The sequence below is a fragment of the Pseudorasbora parva genome, chromosome 11 (assembly GCF_024679245.1).
Source record: "Pseudorasbora parva isolate DD20220531a chromosome 11, ASM2467924v1, whole genome shotgun sequence".
NCBI lineage: Eukaryota > Metazoa > Chordata > Actinopteri > Cypriniformes > Gobionidae > Pseudorasbora > Pseudorasbora parva.
In genome coordinates this window covers 47,963,066-47,978,065 of record NC_090182.1, presented here as the reverse complement: position 1 = coordinate 47,978,065, position 15,000 = coordinate 47,963,066, and the positions used below count along the sequence as shown (strand labels likewise).

The 15,000-nt window shown below is 44.7% G+C and overlaps 1 protein-coding gene and 1 pseudogene across 1 annotated transcript; one reads left to right on the top strand and one right to left on the bottom strand.

The window, feature by feature from the left end:
- The first annotated feature begins 334 nt into the window (after positions 1 to 334).
- LOC137092478 (uncharacterized) lies at positions 335 to 4,455 on the top strand (annotated as a pseudogene).
- Positions 4,456 to 7,363: 2,908 nt separating this feature from the next.
- On the bottom strand, positions 7,364 to 14,738 carry cops6 (COP9 signalosome subunit 6). The gene is made up of 10 exons (XM_067458171.1): positions 14,581 to 14,738; positions 13,575 to 13,700; positions 13,221 to 13,352; positions 13,009 to 13,097; positions 12,874 to 12,936; positions 9,290 to 9,337; positions 8,378 to 8,492; positions 8,143 to 8,235; positions 7,960 to 8,060; positions 7,364 to 7,625 (listed from the first exon to the last, which is right to left on the bottom strand). Exons 1-10 carry the CDS (start codon positions 14,645 to 14,647, stop codon positions 7,485 to 7,487), a joined length of 975 nt encoding a protein of 324 aa, XP_067314272.1. The 5' UTR covers positions 14,648 to 14,738; the 3' UTR covers positions 7,364 to 7,484.
- Between the last annotated feature and the right edge of the window lie 262 nt (positions 14,739 to 15,000).

Below are 15,000 nucleotides of genomic sequence, written 5' to 3'. Positions count from 1 at the left end.
TCACGTTGACAGAAAAAAACAAAAACAATGTAGGGATGGCAGGTTTAGGGAAAATAGCGCAGTAAAAGCACTTCAAATGGACTCAAGTAAAAGTACACTGTTTTTAAACTACTTAAAAAAGTACAATTCCTGAGAAAAACTACTCAATTACAGTAACGAGAGTATTTGTAATTTGTTACTTTACACCACTGGATGATAATTAGCTAGCTAACACTTCTGCGGATATTACAGATCACAGCAAGCAAAGAGTCTCAACCGGAAAAATGCTGCACTGCCAAAAAGCTTGCGACGCTCAGCGTTTTGTCGTGTTTTCCGCTGGATTTAAAGCGCTTTGGTGGACACGCGGCATAAATGTTAAAATGGCTTGCCATATTGAGTCTGATTTAACACTCCCTCACAGAGGGCGGGAAAAATACCCGCAAAATGAGCTGAGGGTGCATTAACACTTTAACAGCTTCTGTGTGTTAATCTGGCGAGATCCAGAATTCAGGACCAACACTACTTCAGCAAAAACTACCACACCATGAGCATTTCTCTAGCTCATTAGTTCATGAATAAGCGCTTCTGTCAGACTTAAAGCACAGATATGAGTCTTAAATCTTAAACAAATAAAAGACTTGCAAAAATGCAACAAACAAAACAAAACCTTTATTAAAACGATTTGTCGTAATTAACATCGGATTTAAAATACTTGAAAAAGAAACGGACCTGTTTTGATTACTTTGGTGGATATTCATCTACACGCGAGAGTTCCGCTAACGGTTGTGAGGAGGTGTGTGTGTGTGTGTGTGTGTGTGTGTGTGTGTGTGTGTGTGTGTGTGTTAAATGTTTAAGACGTGTTCGAGACCTTTACCTCAGGATGGAAATAAAGGCGATAAAAGGGATGGAAGTTTCTGGAATGTGTCGCGTCTGCAAAACGGGTTTTATTAGCAGCTTTTAAAGTTTCAGCTCGGCGGAAAACATCTGTTTTTAACTAAACCGATAATAATCCGGCGACAGGCGCTTTTAATAGTGAAAGCTGTCAGTCTGAGTGCTTTAAAAATGAATGTCGACAAGTTCAGTCTTATTTGAAACGCGCTCTCGCTAAATATTTAATGTTTTTATTATTAGTGTGCGCGCAGCGCCCGCGTTAAATTTGAGCCCGCGGCGGTGGGCGTGGCTTCTGCGCGGATCTGACCAATAGTCGAAGCGAGCTCGAATGATTGACAGATGATGGGCAGAGTGGAAAGTATAAGAGCACCTGTCTGCGCTGTGTGATGGGAAAGCAGCGGCACGGGGAGAGGTGAGTGAACACTTTAACTCTTACTTCCAGAAGCCGGACGATTCTAAGGGCCGTGGACTTTGGGGCCCACAGAGATCGGTTTTATTAGAAGTAACTGTACTAGTAGTGAAATATAAATTGTAAATGTATAATGTACCAGAGTAACAAGTAAAACAAATTTGTCTTATTTCTGCATTTCTGGCAAAACAGATTTATTGTGTAATATTTTTACCATTTAAAATATTTAATTTTACCATTTAATTATTTAATAATTTTATTTCCATTTGAATGCATTTATTAATATATTGTATTCCTTTGCTCAAATCTGAATTAATCCTCATGACTCCAGTCTCATAATCCTTCAGAAATCACTCTCATATGAGGATCTGATGATCAACACACGTTTATGATTATGATCAGTGTTGAAAACTGGTTTCTCGGGATAATTTTATGAATAGAAAGTTCAAAAGAACAGCATTAATCTGAAATATACAGCTTTTGTGGCATTATAAATGTCTGTACTGTCACTTCAACAATTTAATGCATCCTTGCTGAATAAATGATGTATTACTTTAAGTTCTTTCTCAAAAATAATAATAATAATACATTTCATCAAGTAATCCTAAAATATGTTTTACACAACTGCTTTGAGCACTGATAATCCTCATAAGTGTGTGTTGATCATCAGATCCTCATCTGAGAGAGATTAGTGAAGGATCATATCTGGAGTAATGATGATAAACTCAGCTTTGATCAGGAATAAATCACACCTTATCATATTCACACAGAGAAGAGATTTAACATTTGAATAATATTGCACAATATTACAGCTTTATGTTGTATTTTAATAACATAAATGCAGGCTTGGTGAGCAGAAGAGACTTTTTTAACATTTTTTTAAATCCTACCGTTCTCAAACTTTAGTGTGTGTGAGTGTGTGTATCAAACGGCTGATAGTGATTTGGGACCGCTATAGGCTGGCCTGTGTGTTTGGGTACGATAGGCCAAGCTCATGCTCTTTCATAGGGCCCAAAAGTGCTAGCGACGCCCCTGTTCACAGTCAATGTGTGTGTGTGTGTGTGTGTGTGTGTGTGTGTGTGTGTAGGTCATGATGTCTGCGGCGAGGCTGGTGTTTTTCCTGCTGCTGCCATGTGAGCCTTTATTTCATATTCCCGTTCATGTGCTGTTTATTCTCAGTATAAGCGACGGATGTTTCGTTGCTCTGGAAGGTAAAGAGTGCAAATGTTTTCAGGTCAGCTTGAGGCGAAATCCCTGATGGACGTCCTCCAGCCCGAAGGTGAAGAGCTTTATAATATATAGAAGGGAAAAGGGTTTCAGTGTTTAAAAATCAAGGTATCTTCTCAGAGCTCATGTGTGTGTGTGTGTGTGTGTGTGTGGGCGCGTGTGTGTGTGTGTGTGTGTGTGTGTGCGCGTGTGTGTGTGTTTCAGATGTGTCTTCAGTCAGTGTGGACTCCGCTAAGGCCCATGAGTTCCTGTCGGGGCCTCGACCCAAGCGCAGTGCTGACCCGCGCTGGCATCGCCACAGTCCTGACTTTCAGGCCTATTACCGATATTACAGCAGCATCGGACACACTGAGGGCGTAAGACTTCACACACTCCGTACTGTCAATCATAATTAATAATACAGTATATATCGGGTCATTTCTAAAGGCGGTCGTGTGTTTTCACGTGTGACTCCAGACCGGTCTTAAGAGCCGTTTGGGAAGGTCTTGTCTCGGTCTTAGAGGACTCAGAGTCTGATTATCATCATTAATGTGGTTTGATGTCGATCTTACTGCTTAAAATGCAATCAATAACTTCTTCAGAATGTGATTTGTTGTGGTACTGCTGCCGGGGTTAAGAGCAACGCAGGATTGTCTCAAAAATAGCCAAAATGTATATTAATGGCCAAAAAATTCTGAGATTTTTAAAAAATATAATATAGAATATAATTAGGCATGAATTTAGGCTTTCATGAATATAAGCCTGATTACAAATGATATTGAGTTACAAACGTTCAATAAACCAGAAGATAATGTTAAATGACTCATTTTAAACGCTTCAATCTGTGAATGTTAAATTATGTTAATGTTATTATGTTATGTTAACATTAATCAGGGGCCGTATTCACAAAACATTTTATCTTAGCACTGAGTTCTCCTAAATGGCAGTAAGAGTTAGTTACGAGTTTTCTCTTAAACCTTTTCACAAAACTGCTGAGAGCAGCTGTTCCTGAGAAAGAGAGAAGGGGCGGGGCTTACCTCACTGCTATGGATGATGTCATCACGCTTCCTTACTCCAACACTAGTGTCCATTCTCAGACGTGTGTGTGTGTGTGTGTGTGTGTGTGTGTGTGTGTGTGTGTGTGTGTGTGTGTGTGTGTGTGTGTGTGTCCTGCAGCTGTACGAGATCGACCGGATCCGGATGCTGTACCAGCAGATGAGGCACCTGGAGCAGGTCTACGGGCCTAACGCGGCCTACCATCAGAGCAAACTGGGCCTTCCGGTTCTGCCGCCGCTTCCCAAATGCGACCCTGCCAAAGACAAGGGCTGTACGCAGGCTCCGCCCCCAGCCCCAGTCAAAGGCGCTGAGACTCCGCCCCCAGCCCCAGTCAAAGGTGCCGTGACTCCGCCCCTCTCGCAGGCGGATGTGGTGTATCTGTGCAATAGTAAAGACCCCCTGTGTAAGCCGCACATCGTCTACATGCCCACGGGTGCGGTGCCGGTGCTGTGCGACCCGCGCTACCATCACACCTGCAAGCTGGAGGCCCCGCCCCCTGCCAAAAAATATGAGCCACCCCCTCCCCCGCCCCCCCTCCAAAAAGCATGCCCCGCCCCCTTCCCCCGCCCCCATGATCTATAAGGCGATGGAGTACGACTGCGACCCGTACTGGGATCCGGACTGCCTGATCGACCACCCGCCGCGGCCCATAAAGGGCAAAGTCTACCTACCTCCAAGAGCCGAGCCGGAGCCGGAGGAGCCCGAACCGGAGCCAGAGGAGCCGGAGCCGGTGCTCGTCAGCAAAAAACATCCACAGCCGTATTATTACCCGTATTATTATCAGTACCGCTCTGAGCTCTACGACCCGCTGAGGCACGCCTACCCCTCAGCCCAGTAGAGCCCGCCGCCGTCTGCTCATGTTTCTGTGTTTCATTATCAGTCATGTCCAGAAGCATCAATAAAACACCGAGTGGTCTGTCGTGTGTTTGAGTCGGCCTGAGTGGTTTTGTGGCACAGGAAGCTTCACACTGAGAGTCTGTGCTAACACAGCAGAGCCACATCATTAGTGTTACAGCTGCTAGTGTTTACAGGAGTGATCCAGCTGAGCATCTCACACACACACACACACACACACACGTTGGTCTATGTGGTTTACAGGGACTCTCCATAGGCATAATGGTTTTTATACTGTACAAACCGTATTTACTATCCCCTTACACTGCCCCTAAACCTACCCATCACACACACACACACACACACACACACACACACACACACACACACACACACACACACACACACACACACACACACACACACACACACACACACACACTCACATACACTTCCACACACACACACACACACACACATACATACATACACTCACACATATACATATACACACACACACACACACACACACACACACACACACACACACACACATACATACACTCACACATATACATACACTCACATACACACACACACACACACACACACACACACACATATACATACACTCACATACACACACACACACACACACACACACACACACACATATACATACACTCACATACACACACACACACACACACACACACATATACATACACTCACATACACACACACACACACACACACACACATATACATACACTCACATACACACACACACACACACACACACACACACACACACACACACACGCATACGCACACACACACACACACACATATACATACACTCACATACACACACACACACACACACACACACACACACACACACACACACACACACACGCATACGCACAGTGTGTAGCAATTTGGTGAAACCGTATTTCCAGTCAGGCTTTAGCCCGTATCATAGCACTGAGACTGCTCTCATCAGTTATAAATGATTAACTCTTATCATCTGATCGAGGCTGAATCTCAAGAAAATCATTAAAACAAAGTTTGATAAATATTCAAAAATATTTCCCAGATAAGTCATTTAAAAACACTGCTATTTTATGAGTTCAGTTATCGGGTCAGTGAGGCAAACTATCACTGACTACGTTTCCATGGACAGCAGTAATCTAATTATTGACCTTATTCTAAATAAGACAATATTCTGATTAAGGTGTTTACATGAGTTGCTTTTAGAGTACTCCGTTCATGTTCCCGTTTTACATGTGATAGAACATAGATCGATTATGGCACGTCATTACGTCCCCATGCCACGCTACGTTCTCCAACATCCAATCATAGCGTGACTGTGGCAGGTGTGTTAATTTTATGGGCTCAGTAAACCCGCTAACTTCACCTGCGGGTGTCGCTGTTGGACAGTGTTACTTTACATTAAGAAGTATAACAAAACATGCGCTTTTATAATATTTTATATCTACATTTACGTTGATTTATTTTTGTAATATTATGTATTGCCTCTTTCTGTTTTTTTTGAAGAGACACTGCCCCTCTTTCTTCCTCATTGACAGCCTACATTTAGAATAATAGCTTTGATTAATTATGAAAAAGGTTTAAAAATCATGACTCTTTGGATTGTTTTTCCTGCCGTCGAGCCACAGGCGTTCACTGAATGACCCATCTGGTTTGCGATTACAGATACAAACTTATTGTATTTTACTTTTACAATGAGCATACTTATTACAACAAAAATAAAAATATAGAGAGGTCGCAGTGTTCACAATGAGCAGTCAAGTAAAACACACACCGCCCATAGCAACGCTTTATGGCAACGACATTTCAGACTGACAGATCCGTAAAAGATAAACGCGACTTTTCCACCATTTGTTACTGTTTTGCACACGTTGTTATATTAATTATAATTCCAATTCTGTTTTATTGGCCACAATATTATCGATGATTGTTGAAAGGGGCACTTTTGATTAATTTTCAAAAAGGGCAGAGGCTCCAACCCCCAAAGCCTCCCCTCTGCACTTCCCCGGTGTGCGTAACGGTATGTGTCCGGTCACAAAATGCGGCGGAATCTCCGACACGACGTTAATAGTTAGATTAAGGTGTGTACATGTCTGTAATGCTCTCCGATAATGCGACTAAAATAGGCATACTCCACATGTCTTAATCCGATAAATGTTTAGTTAGATTATGACTTTAATCAGATTATGGTCATTAGAAATCGCTGTCTACATGGTAGCCTCTTAATCAGAGTATTGTCTTAATCAGATTAATATCGGAGTATTGTTGTCCATGTAAACGTAGTCACAGAGTTCCAGACAGAAATCTTCATTTTTAATCAGTTTAGAGACATTAATCATGTGTCAGTATATTTCCCATCACTCGCAGATAACATTTCTGTCTGAAAGGAGCATAGCAGTGAAGACTCTGCCTTTTCTAGTGTTTTTGACCGAAAGGTTAGATTCGAGATTGGCCTGTAACTGACTAATTCTGTAGGATCAAGTTGCGTTTTTTTTTAATAAGTGAATAATATTAAGACGAGGATCTATGACCGCTGGGAGATATCATTAGGAAGCATGGCGTTAGTTTTCATTGTTATGCTGACGATACTCTATTTCCTCACGCCCTGACGAAACCTACCAACTCACCAGATTAACGGAACGCAGAGCTGATATAAAACACCGGATGAGCAGTCATTATCTGCAGCTTAATTCAGATAAAACTCAATGTTTAATTATTGGACAGAAAAGCTCCACACGTGTTCTGGTTTCCAATAGAAGGAGATTCAGAGACGCTGCTGATCAATAATCTACATGACCTCATATAGGGGAGGATGCCGAGAGCACAACATTGTGTGTGGTGTAATCATTTGTTTCAGCTTTGAGATGATCTGTGTTATTAATAAAGCTCGAGGGTCGAGTCATGGACATGCGCAGGTAATGATGAACAGGGAGATCGCACAAACACATGTTTATTTCTGAAACAGCAGTAACGGTCAGAGAGAGCTGAGAATAAGACCAGAGAGAGAGAGAGTGTGTGTGTGTGTGTGTGTGTGTGTGTGGTGTGTGTGTGTGTTTCAGAAGAACAGGCCCCTCATGCGCCGGCCGATGCCCTGCCGGTCGTACAGGACGTTGAACTTGTTGATGAACTGATTCATGCTGTTGCAGGTTTTGGTGATGGTTCCCAGATACGCCATCAGACCCACATCATTACATTGCTGAAGACACACACACACACACACACACACACACACACACACACACACACACACACACACACACACACACACACACACACACACACACACACACACACACACACACACACACACACACACACACACACACACACACACACACACACACACCAGAAGAACTGCAGTCAGTGTCAATGTGATTCATCAGATCAAGTTTAACTAACATTCAGGTTTGCCAAAAGTTTCCTTTCAGAAAGTTCTTGTCTTTCAAATGCCTGTCAAGTCTTTAACTAAACCATTATAGTGTGTGTGTGTGTGTGTGTGTGTGTGTGTGTGTGTGTGTGTCTGTACTCACATCATAGAAGTCGGTCTTGAACTTGTGTGTGTTGAGAACGGGCAGACGATGACACAGAGCGTTTGCCTCCCGCAGGATCTCGTGATTAAACGGGACTTCACCTAACACACACTCGTAGTTAGTGGCTGTAGATTACAGACGTGTTGTCAAGTGTGTGTGTGTGTGTGTGTGTGTGTAACTCACCTGCCTGAACGGCTTTGACGTACTCCAGAATGACCTTCACTCGGCTGTGCAGCATCTTTATAGCACTGTGTTGAGCGATCAGATGCTCCGCCACTGAAACACATACACACATTACATATAGTGTGTGATTGCTCAAAAAGTTGCCCAGCTAGATTATTGTAATGCTCTACTGGGTGGTTGCCCTGCTCGCTTAATAAACACGTGTGTGTGTGTGTGTGTTTGTGTGTGTGTGTACCTGTGGAATTTTCTCCTGATCCTGTGGTCGTCATCCGTGCGACGTGATCGACTCCGATGCGTTCGGCCTCTTCTGTCGCCAGTGTGTACGGCAGTTCAGCAAACAGCATCGTCGCCTAGCAGGAACACACACACACGGTAAACGACACGCGTCTCTCTCTCTCTCTCACACACACACACACACACACACACACACACACACACACACACACACACACACACACACACACACACACCATGTCCAGTGTCTATAAGCCTCAGTCCATCTCAGGAGCTCGACAGTGGTTTCTCTGCATTGAAACTCAAACACATTTACACACACACACACACACACACACACACACACACGATGCTCGAGTCTCTGATTCCTCCTCAGCTCTCTGAAATCAACACAAGCATTCCTGATCACTGATGGACTACTGCAGTGTTTATAATAAAGGATTGATCATTATTGTGTTCATAATCTTCAGTCAGAATAACGTCATCTCCCCTCTGATGATGAGGGCGGGGCCACCTGTCACTCACAGGAGATCAGCCAATAGCAGACCACAGCCATCCAATCAGATCCCCAGACACACTCAAGCCCCGCCCACATTGCCTGAAGCGCTTCACTCGATATACAGATCCAGAAGATTATGAAGGTTAGTAAATACCGCTCTAATTTTCTACAGCACAATATAGCAAAACAGACCAGCGAGACTTCAGACTAACGCACACACACACACACGCACGCACACACGCGCACACACGCACGCACACACACACACACACACACACCTCTAGAGCACATAAAGGAACATTAACATACTGAAATATTTGCACATACTTGCTCCTTAAGTTCTAAGTCCACATGTTACACACATACACACATACACACACTCACTTTCTGACACACACACACACACACACTCACCTCTCCACTGATGATGTCAATCACAGACTCAAACACGCTGACTGGCAACTGCACAGAAAGGGTCAAAGGTCAGGATAGAGAAACACATTCTGTGTGTGTCAGAGATTGAGTGTTAGTGTGTGTGTGTGTGTGTGTGAGTGAGTGAGTGAGTGAGTGAGTGAGAGAGTGTTTGAGTGTGTGTAAGTCAGAAAGTGAGTGCGTGTGAGTGTGTGTGTGATAGAGTGTGTGAGAGCGTGTATCAGTGTGTGAGTCAGAGAGTGAGAGTGTGTGATAGAAAGCGTGTGAGTGTGTGTGTGATAGAGTTTGTGAGAGCGTGTATCAGTGTGTGAGAGTCAGAGAGTGAGAGTGTGTGATAGAAAGTGACTGTGTGTGAGTGTGTGTGTGATAGAGTTTGTGAGAGCGTGTATCAGTGTGTGAGAGTCAGAGAGTGAGTGTGTGTGTGAGCGTGTATCAGTGTGTGAGAGTCAGAGAGTGAGTGTGTGTGAGAGTGTGTGCGTGTGAGAGTGTGTGAGAGTCAGAGTGAGTGTGTGCAAGAGTATGTGTGAGAGACTGAGTGTGCGTGATAGAGAGTGTGTGCGAGCGTGTATCAGTGTGTGGGAGTAAGAGAGCGAGTGTGTGTGAGAGTGTGTGCGTGTGAGAGTGTGTGAGAGTCAGAGAGTGAGTGTGTAAGAGTATGTGTGAGAGAGTGAGGGTGTGTGAGTGTGTGTGAGAGTGTGCGTGATAGAGAGTGTGTGAGAGCGTGTATCAGTGTGTGAGAGTCAGAGAGTGAGTGTGTGTGTGAGAGCGTGTATCAGTGTGTAAGAGTCAGAGAGTGAGTGTGTGAGAGAGCGTGTATCAGTGTGTGAGAGTCAGAGAGTGAGTGTGTGTGAGAGCGTGTATCAGTGTGTGAGAGTCAGAGAGTGAGTGTGTGTGATAGAGAGTGTGTGAGAGCGTGTATCAGTGTGTGAGAGTCAGAGAGTGAGTGTGTGAGAGAGCGTGTATCAGTGTGTGAGAGTCAGAGAGTGAGTGTGTGTGATAGAGAGTGTGTGAGAGCGTGTATCAGTGTGTGAGAGTCAGAGAGTGAGTGTGTGAGAGAGCGTGTATCAGTGTGTGTGAGTCAGAGAGTGAGTGTGTGTGATAGAGAGTGTGTGAGAGCGTGTATCAGTGTGTAAGAGTCAGAGAGTGAGTGTGTGAGAGAGCGTGTATCAGTGTGTGAGAGTCAGAGAGTGAGTGTGTGTGATAGAGAGTGTGTGAGAGCGTGTATCAGTGTGTGAGAGTCAGAGAGTGAGTGTGTGAGAGAGCGTGTATCAGTGTGTGAGAGTCAGAGAGTGAGTGTGTGTGATAGAGAGTGTGTGAGAGCGTGTATCAGTGTGTGAGAGTCAGAGAGTGAGTGTGTGAGAGAGCGTGTATCAGTGTGTGAGAGTCAGAGAGTGAGTGTGTGTGATAGAGAGTGTGTGAGAGCGTGTATCAGTGTGTGAGAGTCAGAGAGTGAGTGTGTGTGATAGAGAGTGAGTGCGTGTGAGAGAGAGTGAGAATGAGTGTGTGTGTGTGTGTGTGTGAGATAGAAAGTGAGTGCGTGTGAGAGTGTGTGTGTGAGGGATAGCGAGTGTGTGAGAGCGTGTATCAGTGTGTGAGTTAGAGAGTGAGTGTGTGTGTGTGTGTGTGTGTGAAAGAGTGACTGTGTGTGAGAGTGAGTGCGTGTGAAAGAGTGTGAGTGTGTGAGTGTTTGAGTGTGTATATCAGAGTGTGTGCGAGTCAGAGAGTGAGTGTGTGTGAGAGTGTATGAGTCAGAGAGTGAGTGTGTGTGAGAAAGTGAGTGTCTGTGAGAGAGTGAGTGTGTGAGTGTTTGAGTGTGTGTGAGAGAGTGAGAGTGTGTGTGATAGAGAGAGTGTGTGTGAGTCAGAGAGTGTCAGAGTGTGTGTAAGTCAGAGAGTGAGTGTATGTGATAGAGAGAGTGTCTGAGAGTGTGTGTGAGTCAGAGAGTGAGTGTGTGTGATAGAGAGTGTGTGAGAGCGTGTATCAGTGTGTGAGAGTCAGAGAGTGAGTGTGTGAGAGAGCGTGTATCAGTGTGTGAGAGTCAGAGAGTGAGTGTGTGTGATAGAGAGTGTGTGAGAGCGTGTATCAGTGTGTGAGAGTCAGAGAGTGAGTGTGTGTGATAGAGTGTGTGAGAGCGTGTATCAGTGTGTGAGAGTCAGAGAGTGAGTGTGTGTGATAGAGAGTGAGTGCGTGTGAGAGAGAGTGAGAATGAGTGTGTGTGTGTGTGTGTGTGTGTGAGATTGTGTGTGTGAGGGATAGCGAGTGTGTGAGAGCGTGTATCAGTGTGTGAGTTAGAGAGTGAGTGTGTGTGTGTGTGTGTGTGTGTGTGTGTGTGTGTGAAAGAGTGACTGTGTGTGAGAGTGAGTGCGTGTGAAAGAGTGACTGTGTGTGTGTGTGTGTGTGTGTGTGTGTGTGTGTGTGTGAAAGAGTGACTGTGTGTGAGAGTGAGTGCGTGTGAAAGAGTGTGAGTGCGTGAGTGTTTGAGTGTGTATATCAGAGTGTGTGCGAGTCAGAGAGTGAGTGTGTGTGAGAGTGTATGAGTCAGAGAGTGAGTGTGTGTGAGAAAGTGAGTGTCTGTGAGAGAGTGAGTGTGTGAGTGTTTGAGTGTGTGTGAGAGAGTGAGAGTGTGTGTGATAGAGAGAGTGTGTGTGAGTCAGAGAGTGTCAGAGTGTGTGTAAGTCAGAGAGTGAGTGTATGTGATAGAGAGAGTGTCTGAGAGTGTGTGTGAGTCAGAGAGTGAGTGTGTGTGAGAGAGTGAGTGCGTGTGAGAGAGTGAGTGTGAGTGAGTGTGTGAGAGAGTGAGAGTGTGTGTGTAAGTCAGAGTGTCTGAGAGTGTGTGTGAGTCAGAGAGTGAGTGTGTGTGTGTATATCAGAGTGTGTGCAAGTCAGAGAGTGAGTGTGTGTGAGTGTGAGAGTCAGAAAGTGAGTGTGTGTGAGAGTGTGTGAGTCAGAGAGTGAGTGTGTGTGAGAGTGTGTGTGTGTGTGTGTGAGAAAGTGAGAGTGTATGAGTGTTTGAGTGTGTATATCAGAGTGTGTGCGAGTCAGAGAGTGAGTGTGTGTGAGAGAGTGAGAGTGTGTGTGATAGTGTGAGAGAGTGTGAGTGTGTGTGTGTAAGTCAGAGAGTGTCAGTGTGTGTAAGTCAGAGAGTGAGTGAGTGTGATAGAGTGTCTGAGAGTGTGTGTGAGTCAGAGAGTGAGTGTGTGTGATAGAGAGAGTGTCTGAGATTGTGTGTGTGTGTGTGTGAGTCAGAGAGTGAGTGTGTGTGTGAGTCAGAGAGTGAGTGTGTGTGTGTGAGAGTGTGTGTGTGTGAGAAAGTGAGAGTGTATGAGTGTTTGAGTGTGTATATCAGAGTGTGTGCGAGTCAGAGAGTGAGTGTGTGAGAGTGTGTGTGAGAGAGTGATAGTGTGTGTGAGTCAGAGTGAGTGCGTGTGAGAGAGTGTGAGTAAGTCAGAGAGTGAGTGTGTGAGAGTGTGTGTGAGAGAGTGATAGTGTGTGTGAGTCAGAGTGAGTGCGTGTGAGAGTGTTTGAGTGTGTGTGTGTGTGTGTGTGTGTGTGTGTGTCAGACTCACGTCAGTGTGTTTGGTCATGGGGTTGAGCTTCAGGAACAGCGGACTCTCGATGATCTCACACACCTATAAACACACACACGTCAGTATGACTCAACACACACTTATGGGAGGGGCTTCATCTGTAGCTCCACCCACCTGCTTATGAATGTGGATATCTGATTGGTCAGGAGTGCCGCCAGTCGTGTACCAGCCCAGAAACTCCATTTCCTTAAAAACCTGCTTGACTGACAGGAAAAACAGCGACACACACACACACACACACAACCAGATGAATATGCAGGTTTAACATGAACTCAATGAAACGGGCAGTGAGTGAGTGAGTGTGTGTGTGTGTGTGAGATACTCACACTGCTCTTCTTTAGTGTAGTAATACTCTTTGTCGATGTGAATTTGATCCTCTACTGTTTGAAACAGCAGCTCGAATGAATTCATCACCTCGATGTTCCTGCCCTCCTGCTTTCCGATCAGAGCGCCGACGACTGCAAACACACACACACACACACACACACACACACACACACACGCACACACACACGTTTACTCATCGTTAACATGACAACAAACCACAGACGCAAGTCTCGTCCCCTAAAAGACTGTGTGAACAGATTTTACCTTTGAGGACGAGGACCAGTCAGTGAAGTACAGAAACACACACACACACACACACACACACACACACACACACACACACACACACTCACCCTGAATGGCTCGTCCCTCCTGCGAGCGGATCCGGATCCAATGATCTGAGATATTCAGGATGACGAGTGGATGTAGCGCCACAGACACACTGCCTGTTACACCCGACGCCATCACACTGGGGCTCGCTGCACACACACACACACACACACACACACACACACACACACACACACACACACACACACACACACACACACACACACACACACGATGGAGAAACTTCTGATGATTAAAAACAGGTCCAGTGTTTAACTACTGGACTAACATTGAACTAATACTTTCACACAATGCAATTATTGTGTATATGAATGTGTTTACATTATATATCTATTTACTCATATATATATATATATATAAAAAAACTATGTTCATGGAAAAACATTTAAAAAAATATATAATACATTTTATTTGTAAAGCCCTTTACATTTTAAAGATAATCTCAAAGTGCTACAAAGGGAGGGGGAATAAAATAAAGCAGTTAGAGCAATTAACAATAAAGTTAAATGTACATAATACATAATATAAGGCTGTGTATTAAATGTACATAACAGTTAAAGACAACGGATCTACAACCTTCTGTGTCAATTTCTTATATTTAAGACAGATAGAATTAAGTCATTCAGATCCTTCATATGACACATTTTAATGGCACTAATACAGAAGATTGAGATTGATATTCCTGAGGAAGTGTTGAGCTGTTTGTTGTGGAGTTTAAACGCATTGTCAAAAACGTCAACATCAGATTTGAGCGACAGACGCGCCGCGGCCAATCACAGGAGAGAATCCGCCCATAAGGCGGGAGTTATGAGGGTGGCTGTCCAATCAAAGCCCAGCGCGAGTCTGCGTCAGTCAGTCAGTAAGAGTGCGAGCAGTTAGGGTAGATCTGTGCTTTCAGTTCGGCGTACAGTAGTGTCGGTTCATGTCGGTGAAGTGAGCGTGTTAATAATGAAGTGAGTGTGTTAATAATGAAGCGCGTTCAGTGGCGCCTGCGTGAGAATTTCTCACCTGTCGCGTCCACCTCCATTCCACCGCCGTTACTCGCCGCCATTTTGGCTGTCTGACCTCCGCGCATGCGCAGTCAGGCGTTTTCCTGCTCTGTGGTGGCGTTTACAACGCATCGGCGCATTACTGCCACCAAACGCGGGGAGCGGAACCGTCTCTCTCTCTCTCTCTCTTTCTGTCTGTCTGTCTGTCTCTCTCTCTCTCTCTCTCTCTCTCTCTCTCTCTCTCTCTCTCTCTTTCTGTCTGTCTCTCTCTCTCTCTCTCTCACACACACATCTCCGTCTCCATATCTGCATGCTCCCTATGGTGGGTGAAACGGAGATGAAACTGATGTTTAATTTCTCATTTTACCTGTGGTATGGTGGTCCACCACTTGAAGGAATGTAGAGGCAACACTGACTGTAGTATTGGCTGTTTCAGTGT